The 20941-nt window shown below is 43.6% G+C and overlaps 1 protein-coding gene across 5 annotated transcripts in view; it reads left to right on the forward strand.

Annotated features, from left to right (window-relative positions):
* Positions 1-7635: 7635 nt before the first annotated feature.
* ZMAT4 (zinc finger matrin-type 4) overlaps positions 7636-20941 on the forward strand; it is a 97734-nt gene continuing 84428 nt past the window's right edge. For all 5 annotated transcript variants that reach the window (XR_005557994.1, XM_039354300.1, XM_039354302.1 and 2 more), the window contains exon 1: positions 7636-8373. Coding sequence is in view for 4 of the 5 variants with exons in the window: in XM_039354300.1 (XP_039210234.1) it covers positions 8326-8373 (48 nt within the window). In the remaining variant the exon portion in view is untranslated. The remainder of the gene's footprint in view (positions 8374-20941) is intronic.

Raw genomic sequence — 20941 nt, forward strand, 5'->3', positions numbered from 1 at the left:
CCTGAAGGATAATTTGTTTCTGTGTTGTCTTATGACTGCCATAATTGGAAGATTTTCAAAAAACAGAATTATGATTGTTTTAAAAGCTTCCAGAGCCTGTAACGCATGATGATAAAAGCCAGAAAGTTTTCAAGTGGCTTATTAAAAAGAAAAATATACTGCCTTCCCCCCACTATTATCTCCACTTTGAATGAATCCTTAATTGCATTTCTATATATATATATATATTCCTTTTTTACTAGAGAGCTGGCTCTTAGCCTCTTCATTAAGCATGACGTCCTACAGCCCTCCTTTTAATGACAAAGGAAAATTAGCAAAACCTCTTCAGGTTGATGTGAAATTGGTTATTTGGCAGCTAATAAATCATTCATGACATCTGAAGCCTCTGCTTTAATTTTTTTTTTTTTAAGAAAAAAATCAAAGGTCTTATTTCTGAAACTTAGCCCATTTTTTCATGTCTTCTTCCTAATGTCGGTTATATCCTGACAGGTGGTAACAACAAGCGTTTGTACTTTTCATCATGAAAAGTGTCTTTGAAACAGGATTTTTGAAACCAGTTTTAGGACTGAGTCCAAATTGCTAAAGGCTTTTCTTGGAAATGGAACTGGATCCTCCAGAAAAAAATATTTGAATTTTTTTTCCATGGCTGCCTTCTCTTGCAACAGATCCTGTGACCGTACAACATGATGCATAAAGACGGGAATTCTTGACAACTCAACAAGCATTTTATTCCCAATTCTTTCCTCTCTTTTGGCTATGCACTAGATGGGCATGGAGGATAAGGAATGGGTTGAGATTATTAACTGGCTTTATTTAGATGATTCCCACTTCTGAATTTCAAAACAGAGTACTTAATGAAGAAATGGTGTATCGGTGTTCAATAGCAGCATGCAGATGTAAAGGCTTGGAAAGACATTTTTCAGAATTTTATGGGATTGGGGATCGTCTATGTCAATGATGGCAACCCTTTTAGAGAGTGCCCAAACTGCAACCCAAAACCCACTTATGCATCGTCGAGTGCCGGGTGGATGTGGCCCATTGGCTGGGTGTGGCCAATTGGGTGGGCTTGGCTGCGGTGGTAACGGCAGACTGGGTGGGGCTAAAAAGTTCAATCAATCAATTCCAACTTTGCAAGATCTTTTTTTCCCGACAAGGTTGAAATTGACTGATTGAACCTTTTTTTTTTTTTGCACATGGTGGTGGAGGCCTAAAGCGAAAAGGTTTTATAAAACCCAGCTGAAAGCCTAGGACTGGGGCGACGGTGCATGTGCCCACAGAGAAGGCTCTGAATGCCGCCTCTGGCACCCGTGCCATAGGTTCGCCACCACTGGTCTATGTTGACATCTCATGAGGCCTTCTGTCGTTCTGGATTATTAAAGTGTCTTCAAGAAGAACCTCTGGGTGCCTTGCTGAGGAATTCTGGGAGTTGAAGTCCACAACTCATAAAAGGGCTAAGTTTGAAGACCCCCCCCCCGATCTAGAAGCTACAGTGGACTCTCAGTGATATCAAATGGTGCAAAAGATGGCTGTCAGTAATGTATCAGCATAAGCATCATCTAATCCCGCACCCTCCCATTCTAAATTTACATTTCTCTCTCTCTCTTTCTCTTTATGTACCTAAGACTAAACACTTATCATGCACAAGCAGTGCCATTACCAGCCGAGTGTTACATCTCAGCTAATGGCACATTTTTGAAATTGGAGTGAACAAAAATTCTTCAACACATGATTAGCAAGACATAATAATTAAAAAAACAAACAAGTGTGGGCCTGTGGCTATGACCAGTTAAAGCTAATGGTTGAGTTGCAAAGCAGGAGCTGAGCAAACACAATGTTGTGTTAAAGCCTCTTCCTACCCGTATGCCAACAATTGAAAACAGATGGCCTGCAAAACCCTCTGCAGTACAAAAACTGGGATAACAAAACACCACGGCACCACAAAAACTTCTGACCACTGTCCAATAACCAAACACATCTCTTCTAAGCAAGACGATCCTACGGATGGTTATTGGGACATACCAGGACGAGGATTGAAACACGGAGTTTTCTGTTTTATGGCTTGTAGTTCTGTTGATGGTATGAACCATTCGGTTCTGTTCCAAGAGGGGCAGCCCTACAATATTTCAAAATAAACTTCTTACACAGCTGGTCCTTCTGTCTCCACCGAGGATAGGAGATCCCAGTAAAAGAGCCATTTGTTGAAGGAGTTCAAAACATGTATTGCTTGCCTGCTCAGCTACATTCTGGAACAATATTTTGTTTTCAGCACCAAGTGCTGTCCAGGCGAACACTCAGCAGTGTATTCTTCAGGGTAAACCAGGCACACTGGCTGAAGAATTCTGGGAGTCCACAAGTCATAAAAAGGACCAGGTTTGAAGACCCCTGCCCTGTCCTGACTCTTCCATCACAACAAAGATTTTGTTGAACCTGGCTTGAGGTTGGACAGGGAGGGGTTTCTTCAGGCAGCATCCATAGATGGAGATAAAGTTATTAGGTATATGACTCGTGGACTTCAACTCCCAGAATTTCTGAGCCAGCATGAGGGAAAATTTGGCTCTTTTATGACTCGTGGACTTCAACTCCCAGAATTCCTGAGCCAGCATGGCTCAGCTTGGAAACCTCTCCCTTTCCCCTCAGCGTGGCTGGCTCAGGAATTCTGGGAGTTGAAGTCCACCAGTCCTAAAAGAGCGAAGGTTGCCTACCCCTGTCCTAACCCCTGTCCTAATCCCAATCAGGTGCAACCAACTTAATGACTGTCTTGCTTAACAATGGAAATTCTGTCCCAATTGTGATGGCTGAGGATGACCCACATAAGGAGGGTGTGAAGTTTCCTTCTGTGTAAATAGGGTTCTTCCCACTCACATTTAATTATCTAGTGTAATGATAACATCCTCTCCCTCCCACCACCACCACACACACTACTTTGATCTTATATTTAAGCAACTCTTAGGAAATAACTGATAGGGGATTAAAGGCTCTCTACCGTGCAAGTTCCTTTTAACTCTCCTTTGATTAGGTGAGGCCTCCAAGGCAGAATCATCCATCAAGTTTGGAAGTTAAATAACTTCCTATAGTCATTAACATCAAGATAGTTCCCTTATAACCCTTTTTCAGCTAATATCATCTATTCATTCATCCATCCATCTTCATTCTTGGTGTTTAAGGAGCCAAGGCTCCAGGCAACATTTTAAGTTGCTTATTCCCATTTCAAAAGCTTAACCTCTCTTTACTTCAACAGTTAAGGAGGCAAAATGGTAATCAGATGACATCATGGCTCTCCAACAGCGGGCAAAAATCCGTATCAAGCAGATTAAGACGGAGTTTGGAAAAGAACATAGTTGGAAGGGACCTTGGAGGTCTTGTAGTCCAGCCCCTGCTCAAGCAGGAGTTGACACCCTGTACCATTTCAGACAGCTGGCTGTCCAGTCTCTTCTTAAAAGCTTCCAGTAAGGGAACACTCACAACTTCTGAAGGCAACACTGGTTGATTGTTCTCACTGTCCGCTTTTTAATTGTTAAGCAAGATAGTTGTTAAGTAGATTTTGCCTCATTTTACAACCTGTCTTGCCTCGGATGCTAAGCAAATCACTGCAGTTGTTAAGTGAATCTGGCTTCCCCATTGACTTTGCTTGTCAGAAGGTCACAAAAGGGAGTCACATGACCCCGCGACACTGCAACTGTTGTAAATATGAGTCAGCTGCCAAGCCTCTGAATTTTGATCGCTTAAACATGGGGATATCGCAATGATTGTTAAGTGGAAAAGCCCTCATAGGTCACTCTTTTCTGTGCTGTTGTAACTTCTGACAGTTGCTAAATGAATGATTGTAAGTTGAAGATGACCTGTACGGCGTAACCCAAGTAGTGTGTAGAGCTACACCTTTGGGAAGTCTTAGAAGAATATTTGGTGGAAGTGTGTAAAATGGACTGTATTTGAGGCAAAATGTATTATGAGCATCGCAGTGATAAAGTGAACAGGTTTGAATTCTGCAGTGTTTTGCATGAATATAGAACTCAAAGTTTGTTGCTAAAGGAAGGAAGGAAAGCCTGCAGGAGAATAAATAGAACACTTACAAAGTGGTTCAGTATCGAGCAGAGGTAAAAGAATACAATACTGTGTGACATTTCCTCCCCCACTCAAAATGTTTATAGATAAATGCATGAAAAGGCTTGTGGCGATGCTGGCCTTGAATGCACAGGAATTTTGGTATGCAGAAGATGCTACGTTATTGGCTGAGAATCCAAATGATTCCCAGGGAATAGGAGACTGTGGCATTCAGGTTTATGGATCTGAAAATTAATATATCCCCAGTCCAAGGTTGTTGTGTTTGACAGGAACAATCGGCAGTTATACTTTAATTGCAGTGCCAGTAGTGAATTTCTGTGTCTGGATAAAACATTTACTAAAAATGCGGAAATGGACAAAGAAATTGTTGTAAAAAACAATTATAGGTTTGTAATTTGTTGTTAGCAATGAATGCTTTTTCCATGGGAAATCCAGAATAGTTGCATTTAAGAAGGGTATGTCAAGGCAAACTAACTACGTTGAATGCTGTGGGGTTTAATATTTAAGAAGCTGAGTGTAGAGAGCAATCTGGCCTAGTGGTGAAGGCACCAGGCTAGGAACCCAGGAGATGGTGAGTTCTAGTCTCACCCTACTCATGAAAGCTGGCTTGGTGACTTTGGGCCAGTCACCAGGAGATGGTGAGTTCTAGTCTCACCCTACCCATGAAAGCTGGTTTGCTGACTTTGGACCAGTCACCAGGAGATGGTGAGTTCTAGTCCCACCTTAGACATGAAAGCTAGGTTATTTTGGGTCAGTCACCAGGATACGGTGAGTTCTAGTCCCGCTTTAAGCATGAAAGCTGGCTGAGAGGCCTTTGGTCTGATCACCCATTCCCAGCCCAACTCATCTCACAGGTTCTTTCTTGGGGTGAGAAACAGGAGGAGGAAAGAATATTAGGTATATTCACTGCCTTGAGTTATTTATAAAAATAATAAAGGTAGAATAAAAAAAATCTAAAAATGTGTCGTTCGTAAAACAAGAAAAGATGAGGTACAAAATGAAAGAGTCCCGAATGAACATCAGCTTTAATAATAATAATAATGGAGGTCATCTGGTCCAACCCCCTGTTCAGGCAGGAAACCCTATACCATTTCAGACAAATGGCTGTCCAGTCTCTTCTTAAAAACTTCCAGTGTTGGAGCATTCACCACTTCTGGAGGCAGGTTGTTCCACTGGTTAATTGTTCTAACTGTCAGGAAGTTTCTCTTTAGTTCTAGGTTGCTTCTTTCCTTGATTAGTTTCCATCCGTTGCTTCTTGTCTTGCTTTCAGGCACTTTGGAGAATAGCTTGACTCCTTCTTTGTGGCAGCCCCTGAGATACTGGAACACTGCTATCATGTCCCCCCTCATCCTTCTCTTTGTTAAACTAGACATAACCAATTCCAGCAGCCGTTCCTTATATGCTTTAGCCTCCAGTCCCCTAATCATCTTTATTGCTCTTCTCTGTACTCTTTCTAGAGTCTCAGCATCTTTTTTACATTGTGGTGACTGAATAGAAAAATGAGTGATGAGTATGAAGAAGGTAGACTAAGATGTTTTGGTCATGTAGATGAGGATTGAATAACAAAACAAATATATAGAGAGGAAGGGGAAGACAAAAGAAACTTGTGGTTGTGCGGCGTTGATGAAATCCTCCGAAACTAAGAGGAATTTAATTACTAAAGACAATGGTTTGTGGTAATAGAAAGAAATAGAAGGTGTAATGAATGATATGAATGGTGTGAATGCTGCATTTCTCATCTCAAGCCTTTTATTCCTTTATTTCCTTCTTTTCTCCCTGCCCGACTGCATAATGTTGCTTGTTCCAAAAGGGAATTGCATGACAGGTGTATATATAAATGCAAATATGTATGTAACACAGCTACCAGAATAGTTTGCAAATATTCTGATGGCCGTTAGAAGGCAACAAGGAGAATTCTAAATTCTCTTAAGTTCTCCCTAACCCTTAGCTGCCATCTGGATTTTCTGCAGCAGAAATCTGGTGTTATTATAGATCTGGTTTTGTTGTCTTTAATTTGAGAGACTGATATGGGCACCCATCTTATATGACGCAATCCAGGGAGGCTCACAACTACCCCCAATAAAAAATATAGAAATAAACAACAGTCCCAGACTTGGTGCTATTGTTGTTTTGATGCTAAACCATGTCCAACTCTTTGTGACCTCATGGACCATAGCACGCCAGGCCCCCTTGTCCTCCACTATGTCCTGGAGTTTGCCCAATTCATGGTCATTGTGTTGGTGACACTAACCATCTCATCCTCCATTTCCTTCTCCAGTGAAGAATGTTCTGACCATGTTTGGTCAGAAGTCTCCACTATGACCTGTCTGTGGCCCTGCATGTCTTAGCTCAGGGGTCTCCAACTCTCGCTGGCTGGAGAATTCTGGGAGTTGAAGTCCACAAGTCTTAAAGTTCCCAAGGTTGGAGATGCCTGTCTTAGCTCCCAGCTTCCCAGCATGGCTGGCTGGGGAATTCTAGGCATTGTAGTCCACACATCTTAAAGTTGCCAAGGTTGAAATACATTGCTTTAAGGTGTCCCAAAATTCATCCACAGCCTTTTTCATTCTAAGTATCCCAAAGGAACCAACCTGAAATTCGCTTTGCCCTTTTTTTAAAAAAAAAAGTTATTTACAATATAGAAAAGAAGATATAAACACAGAGTATTCATCTCTTTATTATCTAGGGACTAGGAGCTGGATAGTAAACAATTAGGACGCTCCCATTGTACATAATTAACATGTTTCAAGCAGATTGGATAAAACACCATCATCCTCATTATCATAATATTGATGGCTGGTTTGGTCGATTTTTCCATCGGAGTGGTTTTCTAACAGAGCGGCTGGCCTTTATTTTTATTTATTTATTTATTTAAATATAGATTTAGAGAGACCACCCGATTCTAAACGATTCCGGACACTTTTACATCATCAACAGAGAAGTAGATGTTTTGCATCCAGGAAGACTAGATAAAACAGAACCCAATCAAAGCCTAGAAAACAGCTGCAAGTTTTCCTGGCCTTAGCCAACACCCTCAAGCTGGGAGCTGTCTCATTTCTCCCGGAGATAAATGCGGAAATATTCCAATCTCAGTTAGTGTCATCAGAACGGCTACAAAAACTCTCAGCCACATACATACACACACACAAATACATACATAAATAAATCAATCCACAATCAATTCTTTATGCTCTAAATGCAGAAATATTCAAATCTCAGTTAGTGTCATCAGAACGGCTACAAAAACTCCCAGCCACCAAAACAAACAAACAAACAAACAATCCACCACCAATTCTTTTATGCTCTTTATCTCAGTAGTGTCATCAGAACGACTACAAAAAACTCCCCGCCACCTAAACAAACCAACCAACAAACCACGATCAATTCTTTACGCTCTTTACCATGACTGGTGGTTTAATTGGGCGAGGACACTTTGGTTTAGACAGGCTTCTTAAGTCCTTTTTTCCCCCAAGGAATTCCGACGGGGCGCTCATCCTACACCGACCCCCCCCACACACACACTACTCCAGCCCCCAGCCCCGGTTTCGCCTCGCACGTGGCGCAAACTCCAACCGCCCGCCCTTTTCTGCTGCAGGATGCTCTGCGGGGCTCCGGGGACCAGGGGCTTCGTTTATTCCAGCAGAAGACAGCCAGGGAAGACTGAGGCCAGAGGGCGGGGGCGAAGAGAGGCTAACTTTATCCGCTAGGAAACGCAGCTCCGGGGTCCTTGATCACCCTTCCCTGTCTCCGACCTTCCCCACGATCCGGGGAGCGCGCCAACCCCTTTCCGCACCCAGGGATGCTGGCAAACGCCGCTCCATCCAACCTACAGGTGGCAGAGGCCCGCTGGGTACCACTCTCCATCCCTGGTGGGAGAAGCGGACGCCGCCCGCTGCCCCCCCCCGTCCTACGCGGCCGTCAAGCCAAGCCAAGCCAGGCCAGGCCAGGCCAGGCCAGCTCCGGACCCGAGCGGCGCGCCCGGCTTCGGTCGTGAGAACGCTCTCCTCCTCCCTCCGCTCCTCCGCGCTGCGGCCAAAGCGGGCGCCGCGCCGAGCAGTCGGCCGGCCGACCAATGGTAGCCGCGGAAGGCGGAGCCCGAGAGCCAGCAAATAATCGCTCGATGCATTGCGAGCCCAGCCGGTCCACCGGGCAGCGAAGCGCTCTGACTGCAGCGGGCGAGGCGAGCGGGAGTCGCGGCCCCCGCAGCTGGGCAGGGTTGCGGGACCCCCGTCTCTGGGGCCGGTGGCGCTCCCTGCCCGAAGGGGGATGCCCTTTGGCGCCGAGGACGCGCCCGGCTCCGTGTTGCTTCTGCAGGTAGGGAAAAAGTTTTAGGAGGCTGGGGGGGGGGGAGCGTGGGAGGGGGGAGGGAGGGAGGGGGGAGAGATGAACGCGTGTCGTCTATCCGCACGTCCGTCCTTCCTCAACCTGGGTTTGGCTGTCGTTGCGTGGGAACGCAAGAGGGGAGGGCAAGATGCGCGCTTGGCTCTTGGCTGCCCAGCGGGGCTAATGGTGCCTCTCTGCCCTCCCCCCAGCTTTAGGGACCGAGCGCCGTAGGGCAGGGGTGGGTGACGACACGCGGAAGGCCTCGGGAAAACTCCGCGGGGCTCCGTTCGTGGGAAGAAGGCCTCAAAGCAAGAGAAGCGCTGGGTTCAAATCTTTCCCGAGGTTCATCAATCCTGGTTGGGCGGGGAGGGGTAATCGCTGTGGATCTGACATATTTCTAATGGTGGGGGAGGGGGGGAAATGATCTGTTCCTGTAGAAGGCTAGTCTAGTGAGTGGTCCCTGGGGCTTACTTACTCTTGAGCAAATGCCTCTCTAAGAAGTGGCTAGCCAATTTTCCAGAGGCGAGGTGGCCCAGATGAAGTTTGTTTTCAGGAACTTGTAGATGGGGGTAGATGGATAGTAAAGCAAGCGGGTTGCAAATTAAGCTGGGAAGATTTGCAACAGAATGCTGCTGCTATAGGATAGGGATTTGGACCATGCAGACCTCATGTTGGTGATCCTGTGTGGAGATTTCTATAGAACAGTGTTTCCCAAACTTGACAATTTTAAGGCATGTGGACTTCAACTCCCAGAATTCCACAGCCAGCGTTGCTGGCTGTGGAATTCTGGGAGTTGAAGTCCTCATGCCTTAAAATTGTCAAGTTTGGGAAACACTGCTATAGAATATGTTCTTCTATTGCATACAGCCAGTCCTGTGTCCAATTAGCGTGAAGTCTCTGCGCTTCCTTTCCTGCTGCTGAAGTCACATTTCGTGTACAAAGGCTGTTCCTGGCACCTTCCCCTCCCTGGCCTGCCACAATGTGAGCTTGTTCCAAACAACTTTTGAAGGGGACGAAGTCTAATTGCGCCCCCAAAGCTCTCAGCGCTTCTGGAGTGCAGTTGAATTCATGTAATTCATAACACTCTCCATAATAGGTTTGCCCCAAGTTGGCATTGGAAATGCATGCAAGTGTCCAGAGCAGTAACCTGAGAGGCAGATATTCAACAGGTGATTTTTTTAAAAAATTTTTTGCTCCACGCTTTTTCCCATGTCTGGAGGGGGAAAAAACTGCTGGCATAACCCCTGCAAATGGGAAAGGAAAGAAATAAGGAAGAAAGCAGCTGGCAATTCCGATTGTAGCTGATGCCTCAGCTTAAGACAGTGTCAGCCAGCTGGAAATGGATTAAAAGCGAAGGCTCAGAGGTGCTTTCACACACCTGGAGTATAAAAATAAGTCTGGGCCAAATCCACATGCCCATTTATTGTATTAAATATATGCATTAAACATATGCAGCAAGATGATTCATCCAGAATCTCCTCGTCCAGCCCTTTCAATCTAGTGTTATATTTATCATTTGTTAGAGTGATTTCTCTTTTTGTTCTGGGGAACTTAGAGGAAGAGGGAGTCAAGCTATTCTCCAAGGCGCCTGAAGGCAGGACGAGAAGCAACAGATGGAAACTGATCAAGGAGAGAAGCAGCCTAGAACTAAGGAGAAACTTCCTGACAGTTAGAACAATTAACCAGTGGAACAACCTGCCTCTAGAAGTGGTGAATGCTCCAACACTGGAAGTTTTTAAGAAGAAACTGGACAGCCATTTGTCCGAAATTGTATAGGGTTTCCTGCCTGAGCAGGGGGTTGGACTCGATGACCTCCAAGGTCCCTTCCAACTTTTTTATTATTATTATTATTATGGATCATCGCACAGTCAGCCAGATGTTCAGACTGGATTTGGCATTTTGTCTATCTATCGAGTCCTTACCCAGGACCTGGGATAGGCAGATGTGGATGTTTGATGGTATTACAGATATCGTCGCAGGATGGAAGCAGTTCCTAGTAAGGCCGCCTTTTGCAATTGACTAATAGCGAATTTGTCAATGCCAATGGTGTTCAAGTGGTGCTCCAGTTGTTTTGGGATTGCACCCAAGGCGCCTATGACTATTGGTACTACCCTTGCTTGCTTTTGCCACAGTCTTTCTATTTCTATTTGTAGGTCTTTGTATTTTGTTATCTTCTCCAGTTCTTTCTCGTCTATTCTGCTGTCTCCAGGCACTGCCACGTCCACTATCCAGACTTTTTTGTCTTTCTTATCGACAATTATTATTATTATTATTATTATTATTATTATTATTATTATTATTATTATCTTCCTTCACTGTATTTCCAGAGCAACAATTTTATTGGGTGGAGAGAGAAGGAACAGTATCAAATCGCCAGGGACGTTGCAAGGTTGTGGAGAATTGTAGAATCGTAAAGCTGGGAGGGAGCATGGGGGATTTCTAGTTCAACTGCCTGCTCAAGGCAGGAGACTAGGACCCCATGCCTAGCCAAGTTCCATAACCACTACACCTTGCAGGCTCTTTTATTTTTTATTTTTAGATTTATATCTGCTTTTCCTTCAGGGTCATATATGTAATGAGCCAGCCCCCCCCCCTTTCCCCAGCATCTTCACCATTACACTGCTTGGCTGTCAGACTGAGAGAGGAATTGAAACTGTGTCTCCCCATTCCTTGTCCAACCTCTTCTCTACTGAAGCATCTAATGCAGTGCCTCTCAATCTTGACAACTTTAAGACATGTGGACTTCAACTCCCAGAATTCCCCATCCATCCATCCATCCATCGATCCTGGCTGAGGAATTCTGGGAATTGAAGTCCACACGTCTTAAAGTTGCTAAGGTTGATCAGTCCTGATCTAATGACACTTGGTAGCGTCTGTCTTGGGAGAGATCCTTCTATAGTAACAGTTACCTCATTTTTTTTTAACCTGGAAGTGATGGGTGTTTTTCCTGCAGAGGTTCAGCGCAATTTTTGTTTCTCTTAAACACATCTCAGGACTGAATTACTGATGCCAACAAGGAAATGGCACTCTGGATTGGCTTGGTAGGACCCTCCCAAGAGCATCAAACCCAAAACCAAGAATAACACATTACAATCCTTCCAAGTTGAGTTCTTTAATGTTTCATACCTATAGACAGAATCTTGCCAAACTGAGGACTCTGCTAAGTAATCTGCATCTACAATATACTCTGTGAACTATTAGGGAGTGGCTGTCTTCACCCTCTTTTTTCTCACACATGGTATCTGGACTAAGTTGCCTTTTACTTCTCTGGAATTCACCCCTTCCCGCCTGGAAATCCATCTCTTCATTGCATCGGATTGCAAAGATCATCGTTCGGTGGGATCCGGAGTGTCAAGCTTGTTTTCCAGATAGTAAGCAGCAACAGTGTCAGCACAATACATTGAATCAGGTCAAAAAAAAAGGACTCAATGGTAGCATTCGTATAATGCATGAAACTCGAGTGAGTCTTATTGCCTTAGACTTCTTCCAGCCTCGCACAAACCCAATCTGTTGTGTCAGCAGACAGTTGGAAGGATCGTGTGAGCCCAGAAAATAGGTTAATTCACCAAGGGAAGTGTGTTGTGTGAACGTCTCCAGAAAATAAATCATTTTTGTGAAAGCTGAGGGTGATAAGGATGGAGGCATTGTTGGCAGGAACATGCAGGTTTTCTATTATCCATCTGTCATCCCTGCTCAGGCAAGCTTTTTTGTTTTTTCAGTGTTACAGAAATCTGCCAAACCTATTTAACTAGAGGTGTCGGGAGCCGTACATTCCCCACCATGTGTGTATCAGACCAGCCACCTTCAGAATACAACCCTGATCTGTGTCCAGCTGAATTCTTGTCTTCTTTAAAAAGGCCCCTTTGTTATTTTCTCACTTTTTTTTTTTTTGAAACACTGATGGAATTAAGAATCGAAACAAAATGATTTGCTTTACTAATGGGGATGTTTTTGTGCAAGAAACAGTGCAAAATGTGTCTGGCAGAGCCTCAACAGGCAGCCCTGCATCTGGGTGTGGGGAGGAGTGTGAAGAGTTTCGTTTAGAAAGCCAGGCGCTGGGCATTGTCACCCAGCGCAACGGAATAGCAGGCTTCTCAAGCAGGAGACAGATTCCTTCTCAAGAGCCTCGCCTTGCTTTCCAGAAACATGTTGTGGCTGTTTTCTGAGGGGGTTTTGCTGCCAACTGGCAAAAGTGTTTGGGCTGATAGAGAATATTAGAAGAGGTGGCTTGAAAAAGAGTTGCAGACAAGAATCGGCGGTTGCAGAAAGAACTGGAGGAAAGAGGGAAGAGAAAGGAAAGAATGGAGAAATGGGTTGCTTTCCTCTCCGTACACATTCCTTCTTTCTTTCCTCTTCCTTTCCTCTGAGGATGGAAAGGATAGCCAGATCCGAGGTTCACCAAACAGGCATCTGCTCCTGTGCTACTCAGAAAGTTCCTACACTGCAAGTATGAATATGCAGGTGAACACATTGAATAACTCAGAGGTTAGGGCCAAGATCAGCATATCTTCGGTTGGGGTCTCTCCCCACCTCCACTGTTCTAGCACTCAGAAGCAAATTTTTGGAGTATCATCTGCTCCACTTTCGCTCCTGAAATGACAGCTGAGAGAAAACAGCTGATAATCTCTTTAGACTCAACGCCTTTTATTCATGATAATTTCTTCTTCTTTTTTTTCTGGGTTGCTTTCTGAAGGATGCAAGGATTTTGGGATGGGTTTACATTTTTATTTTAGATATTCTAAAACAGTCTAAGCAGGCAAGCAAGCAAGAACACCATCCTGGGATTTAGTCGAAACCATTCAGTATAAATTGTGCAAGCCGTTCTTCCGTGTTTCTGCCCAACTGAAGTAATAGGACTACTCTGGGAACCATATTAATACCTTCCCTTATGATGTTTGCAGAATGAGCTAATTGCTTTAGCTAATTGATAAACAAAGCAAGCCAAGCTCAACAACTATATTACACAACTTCAGTAAAACAATATACAGCAGCAGAAATGATTTGTTTGTTTTTAAATAATTACTGTGTTTTGAACTTGTTGTTCAGGGATCTTCCCCCCCCCCTTTCGATTGTGGAATGATAGTGATTTATTATACAGCAAGACAAGCTAAGATAGTTAGAATGCTTCTGAAGAAAAAGAGACAACGTTGCAAAAAAAATAAAATTAAAGGGACTGAAATAGAATTAAGCAATCGTCGCAGAAATCTAAAGTGGAGTATAACAATATTTCAGGAAGAAGTAGTGGTTGGGGGAAAATGGGGGGAGGGGAGAAAGGGATGCTATAATGCTTTACCTACATTTCTCCTCCCCTCTTTTTTTTTGGTTTATCCTGTTTTTTAAATTTTTCCAATAATCACATATTTCCTTTAACCTTTCTATAGCGCAGGGGATCTCCAAACTTGGCAATTTTAAGACTTGTGGACTTCAACTGCCAGAATTATATTGATTGCTTTACCCTTCCCTTAGGCTTGTTTTTGATTTTCTTTTCTTTGTTTTACCTCAACAATAGAAAGAAAAAAAGAAAGGAAGGAAAGGAAAGTATTATTTAAAATATTTTGGAGCATCCTGGGGATTAGAATCTATCTAACCTGGGTTTGAACCAGAAGCGTAGGCAACTCAAAACTTTCTGTTACATTCCCACATCGGGCTCATCTTGCGTTAACACTTTTGTGTGTGTGTGTGTGTCTCTCTCTGTGTGGCTTGTGGTTACTTTATAATTCAGTATGTAGTTCGGATCCGGAAAATGGGTTAATTCAGTCACTGTCAAGCACCAGGGAAATCAGGAGATCCAGGCAGTTCAAATATGTGTAAAGATTTGTTGTTAGTTTAAGTTCTTAACAAGAACTACTAATGGTCAAAGGAAATAAGCGGGAGATAAGAAGAAATTCAAGGAAGGCTGGTCTTAGATCTCTTGTGGGCGCAGAGACTCATGACTGATGACTTGTTTCACCTTTCCTTCGGAAACAGCCTGGTTATCTCCAACAGTCACCCTGTTAAGCCTGTTGTGCAAATCCATTCAAAATGTTCTGGTGCATGCTGGGAAAATCAAGTCTTGTTAAAGTGAATTTATTTGAGTGCTGAAATCCTGGTGTTGGTCACCTATTGCAATGGAAAAGGTGGAGGAGTGGTTAGCTATACATTACTAAACTCTCATGTTTGTTTGATTTTGGTTGAGTGAAATGGTGTGTCCTAGGGCAATAATTTTCAAACCAATGTATCTCAAGTAGGCTATCTTAAAGTGGTCCAAAATCTGAGACCTGTGAAACCTGGGATTCAAACTGGGCAAAGTTTGGATGGCTTTAATCCTGCCGTGCCACTGTGGCTGTGCTATGAGTAGCAATCGTGACATCCTCATTTCCAACAATCTCTTCCAGTTTCCTACGGGGAAAGTCAATGGGGAAGCCAGCGGGAAATCATAAGTTGTTCCCATGCCCACTGTTTTTTTTTACCTTCCCGTGGTCATTCTGTTTCTCTGTTTAGGCAAGGAGGTATCTGTGAAACAATAACCCAATGGGTCACAGGTTATCTAGCAAAGTTCTCAAGCCAAGAGGCAGCTTACTTCTTATGGGAATGGTTCCAAGGGAAGATTATATCTTTTAGGCTTTGAAATTAATATTGCTTTGTTTGAGCCAAAGAGGGGAGCATAACAGCGCTGATCCTCCAAGAGCTACGCTGATCATACAGAAAGCTTTAAATGAAATGGACATTTTCCAAATGATCAAGGAGCCTGCTGGGTCAGACTAAAAGATTTGTTTAGAAGCCTCTCTCCCATTTAGGTCCCCGAGAAGCAGGACAAGATAGCTCCCCTGTGATTGGCAATCAGAGGCGTCCAGCCAACACAAGCAGTGCAATTTTCATCCTGTATGATTGCATATACGCAACAGGGACAATAACATTAGGATTTATTGGCCGTTAATATCAAGCTGAGCTGAACATTGTGTTCGGCTGGATACACACACACACACACACACACACACACACACACACACACACACACAGACATATATGTATGTATGTAGGTCTTTGGTTATTCGGGTTTTCTCCCGTGTAAAATTGGAAGTATCTTGGCGACGTTTCAACGAAGTCCCATTCGTCATGTTCAGGCTGGTGTTTTCAGCTTCGTGCTTCGAGGAGCAATGTTGGTCTTAGCTGTTTCTTCCTTTTAACTGCCAGTGGGGGTATGAACTGATTGGGTGGGAGCTTGGCTGTGTTCTGATTGGGTGGAGGTGTGTTCTGATTGGTTAGGGGCTTGACTGCTCTGATTGGCTGGGGGGTTGGCTGTGCTCTGATTGGCTGGGGGGTTGGCTGTGCTCTGATTGGCTGGGGGAGTGTTCTGTTTGGGTGGGGGCTTTGTTGTGCTCAGGTTAGTCTGAGTTGCAGGGGGTTTAAGATGGTGGTCTGCCTTGCTATTTTTTTGGCTTCGTGTTCGTGGTCGTGCCTCATCTTCATGGTGGGTGTCAGTTTGCTTCATGTATGGATTGGAGGGGTTTAAAGTGGCTAATGATGCAGCTGTGGTCTGGCTTCTGGTTTGTGGTCGTGCCTCCTCATTGGTGTGGCTTTGGGTTTGCTTTTTGCGTGGATGTGTGGTGGATGTGCTGGCTGAGGAATTCTGAGAGCTGAAGCCCACAAGTCTTAAAGTTGTCAAGGTTGCAGACCCCTGGTCTAGACCAGGGATAGGCAACCTTGGCTCTTCTATGACTCATGGGCTTCAACTCCCAGAATTCCTGAGCCAGCATGAGGGAAACTTTGGCCCCTTCATGACTCGTGGACTTCAACTCCCAGAATTCCTGAGCCAGCCATGCTGAGGGGAAAGGGAGAGATTTCCAAGCTGAGCCATGCTGGCTTAGGAATTCTGGGAGTTGAAGTCCACGAGTCATAAAAGAGCCAAGGTTGCCTACCCCTGATCTAGATGGTAAAGAAGACACCATGAGGACAGGTAACAGTAGCTCCAGAAAGTCAAGCCCCAGTCGTTTGCAAGTTTGTCTAAGCAACCTTTTAAAAACATTTTTTTAAAAAAGAAAAGTAAAATAAGGTTAACCAGCCAGAACAAGTGCTTGGGTAGCCAAAAACATTTCCATCTTTTTGTCAAAGGGAAGCCAAGAACCACGATTTCCAAGAACAGAGATGTCAAGGCTATTACTAACCCACTGGGCCATGAAGCCTACAGCAAAGGCTTTGTTGAACCATAATGAGAAGAAAAAGCAATGGGGAAGAAAGGCCCTGAGATAAAAGAAGGAATTTGCATATTCCTTTTGAATATGGGTACGTCAGGGGTGTCCTGCCTTGGGAAGTTTAGGACTGGTGGACTTCAACTCCCAAAATTCCTCAGACAGCATGGCCAAAATTGTCAAAGTTTGGATTCCCCTGGACTACTTCATAGTAAACAGTCAAAATTCTTCCTCCCCTTTGCTGAATTGTATACTGTATCTGAGAGGCTGTAGCCAAGACTGATGATCAGACTGAATAGAACTCTTAATTTATGTATGATATATGAAGCTCATCTTTGCCTCCTTTTCCAACTATGCTGCAGTCCCAAACTTCCTCTCCCGTCTCAGTCCTTCTCCAATTTGGGGCACTCCAAAAGTATCCCTAACTCCCAGAATTTCTAACTTCTGGCACCTGTCATACTAGGGTCAAACCAAATTAGCAGGCATTCAGTTACTAAGCACTACCAGCCATAAAAGATCATTAGCAACCCAAATGAATCACCTTCTTGATCTAGACTAGCATTTCTCAACCTTGTCAAGTTTAAGATGGATGCACTTCCACGCCAGAATTCCCCAACCAGCATGGCTAGCCAGAGAATTCTGGGAACTGAAGTCCAGCTCTCTAAAACTTGTCTAGACCAGAGGTAGGCAACCTTGGCTCTTTTATGACTTGTGGACTTCAACTCCCAGAATTCCTGAGCCAGCCATGCTGAGGGGAAAGGGAGAGGTTTCCAAGCTGAGCCAGGCTGGCTCAGGAATTCTGGGAGTTGAAGTCCACGAGTCATAAAAGAGCCAAGGTTGCCTATCCCTGGTCTAGACATTGATAAGCATTGATGAAGCATAAGCAGTATTCAACAAAGCGGAGTTTCTCATTTGGTGCAACACAACATGATTTATTCCACAATGTGAAGAGCATAAATCAGGGCCGAGAAACATCAGCTCTTAAGAATTGCTGATCTTCAATGCTCTGCATTACAGCCATGGCTGGGTGGGCTGCACGACATTCAGCAAAAGCTAAAAGATCGATAGTTTTTCCAATTCTTGGCAAACGTACTTTGGAGATATACCGAAAGCGCATGGAAAATGTTCTGCCTTATTTCTGTGCATGACCTACAAGTTGCCCTCTAGCCGGTGACTTCCCTGGACTTGGCTGCTGCTGCTGAGAAAATCAAACCATGGGCCTCCTCCATTAATCAGCTCCTGACACTTTGCAATTGCCTTCTTCCAACCCATCATCGGATGTCAGTCTCTTCTTCTCCTGTTGGGTTTCTTTTTTTGGTTGGTGCCTAGACAAAATGGCCATGTCCTCGATCCATCTTCTGCCTGCGATGCTCATCTGCAAGCATCGTGAGATGGTAGCTGTTGTTATTTTGGCAGTTCAATGCATCACCCATACACGTGGTGCATACAGTATGCGGATTATTTTCCAAAGAAAATTGCATCATATACAAATGAAAGGGAACGAATACAATTAAGACTCATTGCTTTGCTGGAGTGGCTACGTGTCTCCGTATGGTGAATGCATGCAGTATGCTCTCGTTCTTTCCCATCCTTTGGGAATGTGTTCAGCCCCCAAAAAGTCTGCTCCGTCAAAAAAAAAAACAACAAAAAAAAAAACAACCCAGCAGAACGAACACACCAATGGTGCTAGCCATATGCTCACATATTTTGATATTCCGTTTTGCTTTTTGCCAGTTTGGCTACTTGGAGCTGCTTTAAGGTAGACTGCTGCTGTCCAAAGCTGCTTGTTCGCTCTCCTGGCCAAAACAGAATTCCTGAAACTTCTTCTTTAAAGACCTAAGGGATGTTCTTTCCTTGTCAAACCCCAAGTACCAAGAACAACACATGGAATTACTTCTGACTAGTTTCTTTATTGTTATTCATCTGGTGAATATTCACCTATTGCTATTCACCTAGTTCAGTGTTTCTCAACCTTGACAATTTTAAGGCATGTGGACTTCAACTCCCAGAATTCCACAGCCAGCATTGCTGGCTGTGAAATTCTGGGAGTTGAAGTCCACATGCCTTAAAATTGTCAAGGTTGAGAAACACTGACCTAGTTAGAAATTTTGCCAGACTATAGCAACTAGCTGCATAATTACTAGATAAACTCTGAATTGCTAGGCAGGATCCAAATTGCTCTCTTCCTGCCTACCAGACATTCGAATCTCCGCTGTCTCTTTGGCCTCTGGGAAAGAGCCCCTTCGTCCTAGATTCCAGGCTATATTGCCCCATAATCCTGTCCTGCTCTGTTCTATCTCAAAGGTTTGGAATGGGTTTTGGATGCAGTCTTTCCTTAGTGAACTGTTTCAAAAGAGAATGAATACAGAATAACATAATTGGAAGGAATCTTGGAGATGTTCTAGTCCAGGGATAGGCAACCTTGGCTCTTTTATGACTGGTGGACTTCAACTCCCAGAATTCCTGAGCCAGCATGGGGGAACTATGGCCCTTTATGACTCGTGGACTTCAACTCCCAGAATTCCTGAGCCAGCATGGCTCAGCTTAGAAACCTCTCCCTCTCCCCTCAGCGTGGCTGGCTGAGGAATTCTGGGAGTTGAAGTCCACGAGTCATAAAAGAGCCAAGGTGGCCTACACCTGTTCTAGTCCAACCCTCTGCTTGAGCAGGAGACCATACACCAGGGGTAGGCCACCTTGGCTCTTTTATGACTTGTGGACTTCAGCTCCCAGAATTCCTGAGCCAGCTGTGAGTTGAAGTCCACAAGTCATAAAAGAGCCAAGGCTGCCTACCTCTGACCTAAACCATTCTGTGTACCATGGTTGTCCAATTCTTCTTAAAAATCTCCAGTAATGGACCACCCACAATTTCTGGAGGCAAGCTGTTCTACTGGTTAATTGGTCTCACTGTCAGGAAATTTCTCCTTAATTCAAGGTTGGATCTCTCTTTGATAAGTTTTTATCTGTTATCCCAAAGATGCTTTTTCAGGAGGCAACTGGACTTGATAAGTTCCTATAAGAAAAGAAGTGCTTTTGTGCGTATCATACAAGTCTTCAGGAACAAATGCCTGCAACAGATACTGTTTTACTTCTCAGCTGGTTCTGTAACGACTCTGTGATCGACACTAATTAGCAAACAGTGTTATTCTCCATAAAAATTGGCAGTAGCAAAGACACTGATCTTTTAAAAAAAAAATTAGGGGGGGGGCTCTGATGGATATGATTGGCCCAGGTCTACCTTGGAAGCCTCAGCAATCAAAGTAGCATTCAGCCTTTCAAAGGAGTAGATGGATTCAAACCAGGGAATCCAGTCAGACAGAAGATTATAAATCTGGGGGAATTGCCCCCAATATTCCTGTTTACTAGACAAAAACATAGTGGAGGAAAGACATTACCATGATCTAGGATACCATAAAAGGACATTTTGGAAAGGATGGTGTAGGAGAAGAGCAGGCAGAGTCTGGGGATGGAGTCAAGATAGTAATCAGCCTGGAACTGTTACATTCCCACAAAAGTTCTAAGTCTAGTTCCCCTTGAATTATCTAGTGCCAATTTAGTGACGACCATTAGTTATCTAGATTCTTGTCTATAGACATGAGCAATAAATCATTTTAATTTGAACTTAATATGTAGTCTGATTCTTTGCACCTCAGAGGTGGGCAGATTTTCAGGCAAAAGAAGGCTGTCTTCAGGGATACTCATAGGTTGTGGTCAAAAAAGTCAACATGGTAGTCAGGACTGTAATTGTAGCCCTGCCCTTCTGTTATATGGGTCACATATGTGCCCCCATAAAAAGAAGAAGGATTTTGATGCTAATTTGTGACCATCATCTTGAGTTTTTTGATCCTGTCCTGAGGACACTCCTGATTGAGAGTGGCATATTTTTTTAATCAAGGAATTTAATGAACACAAATAAAAATGATGCAACCTTATTAATACAATAAAAAAACAAGGCAAACTGTATAATAGTGATAAAACGAACTAAAATTAAAAAGTTTGTGTAATTTTATTGTCTTTTGAAAGAAATAAAAAACTATTGAAAAGTTAATAGTCAAGAAAGAGAATAGAAAGAATATAGAAATAGCAGAAATGCTATGCATATGTGTATATGTGGAAACAAAAATGCGCACAACAAAGAATGCTTTCTTTTACAGCAAATATAAGTAAAACCTGAGTTCAATTCCTGCTCTGTAATAACAATGTACCTTTCATTTTTTAATAATCTACACATATTTCTAATACTCAAATCCATAATGTCATGATTTCATTCTGTTCAGTTATGTGCAAAAAGTCCAAAAGGGGTTTCCAGTTGGTATTAAATTTAGCCAATGTCTTTTCTGCAATCAAAGCTATCAGTTTCACCAACTCAGGGGGAGCTCTCTCTACTATTGTAG

The sequence above is a fragment of the Crotalus tigris genome, unplaced genomic scaffold (assembly GCF_016545835.1).
Source record: "Crotalus tigris isolate CLP2741 ecotype Arizona unplaced genomic scaffold, ASM1654583v1 scf7180000018549.3470463, whole genome shotgun sequence".
Classification (NCBI taxonomy): domain Eukaryota; kingdom Metazoa; phylum Chordata; class Lepidosauria; order Squamata; family Viperidae; genus Crotalus; species Crotalus tigris.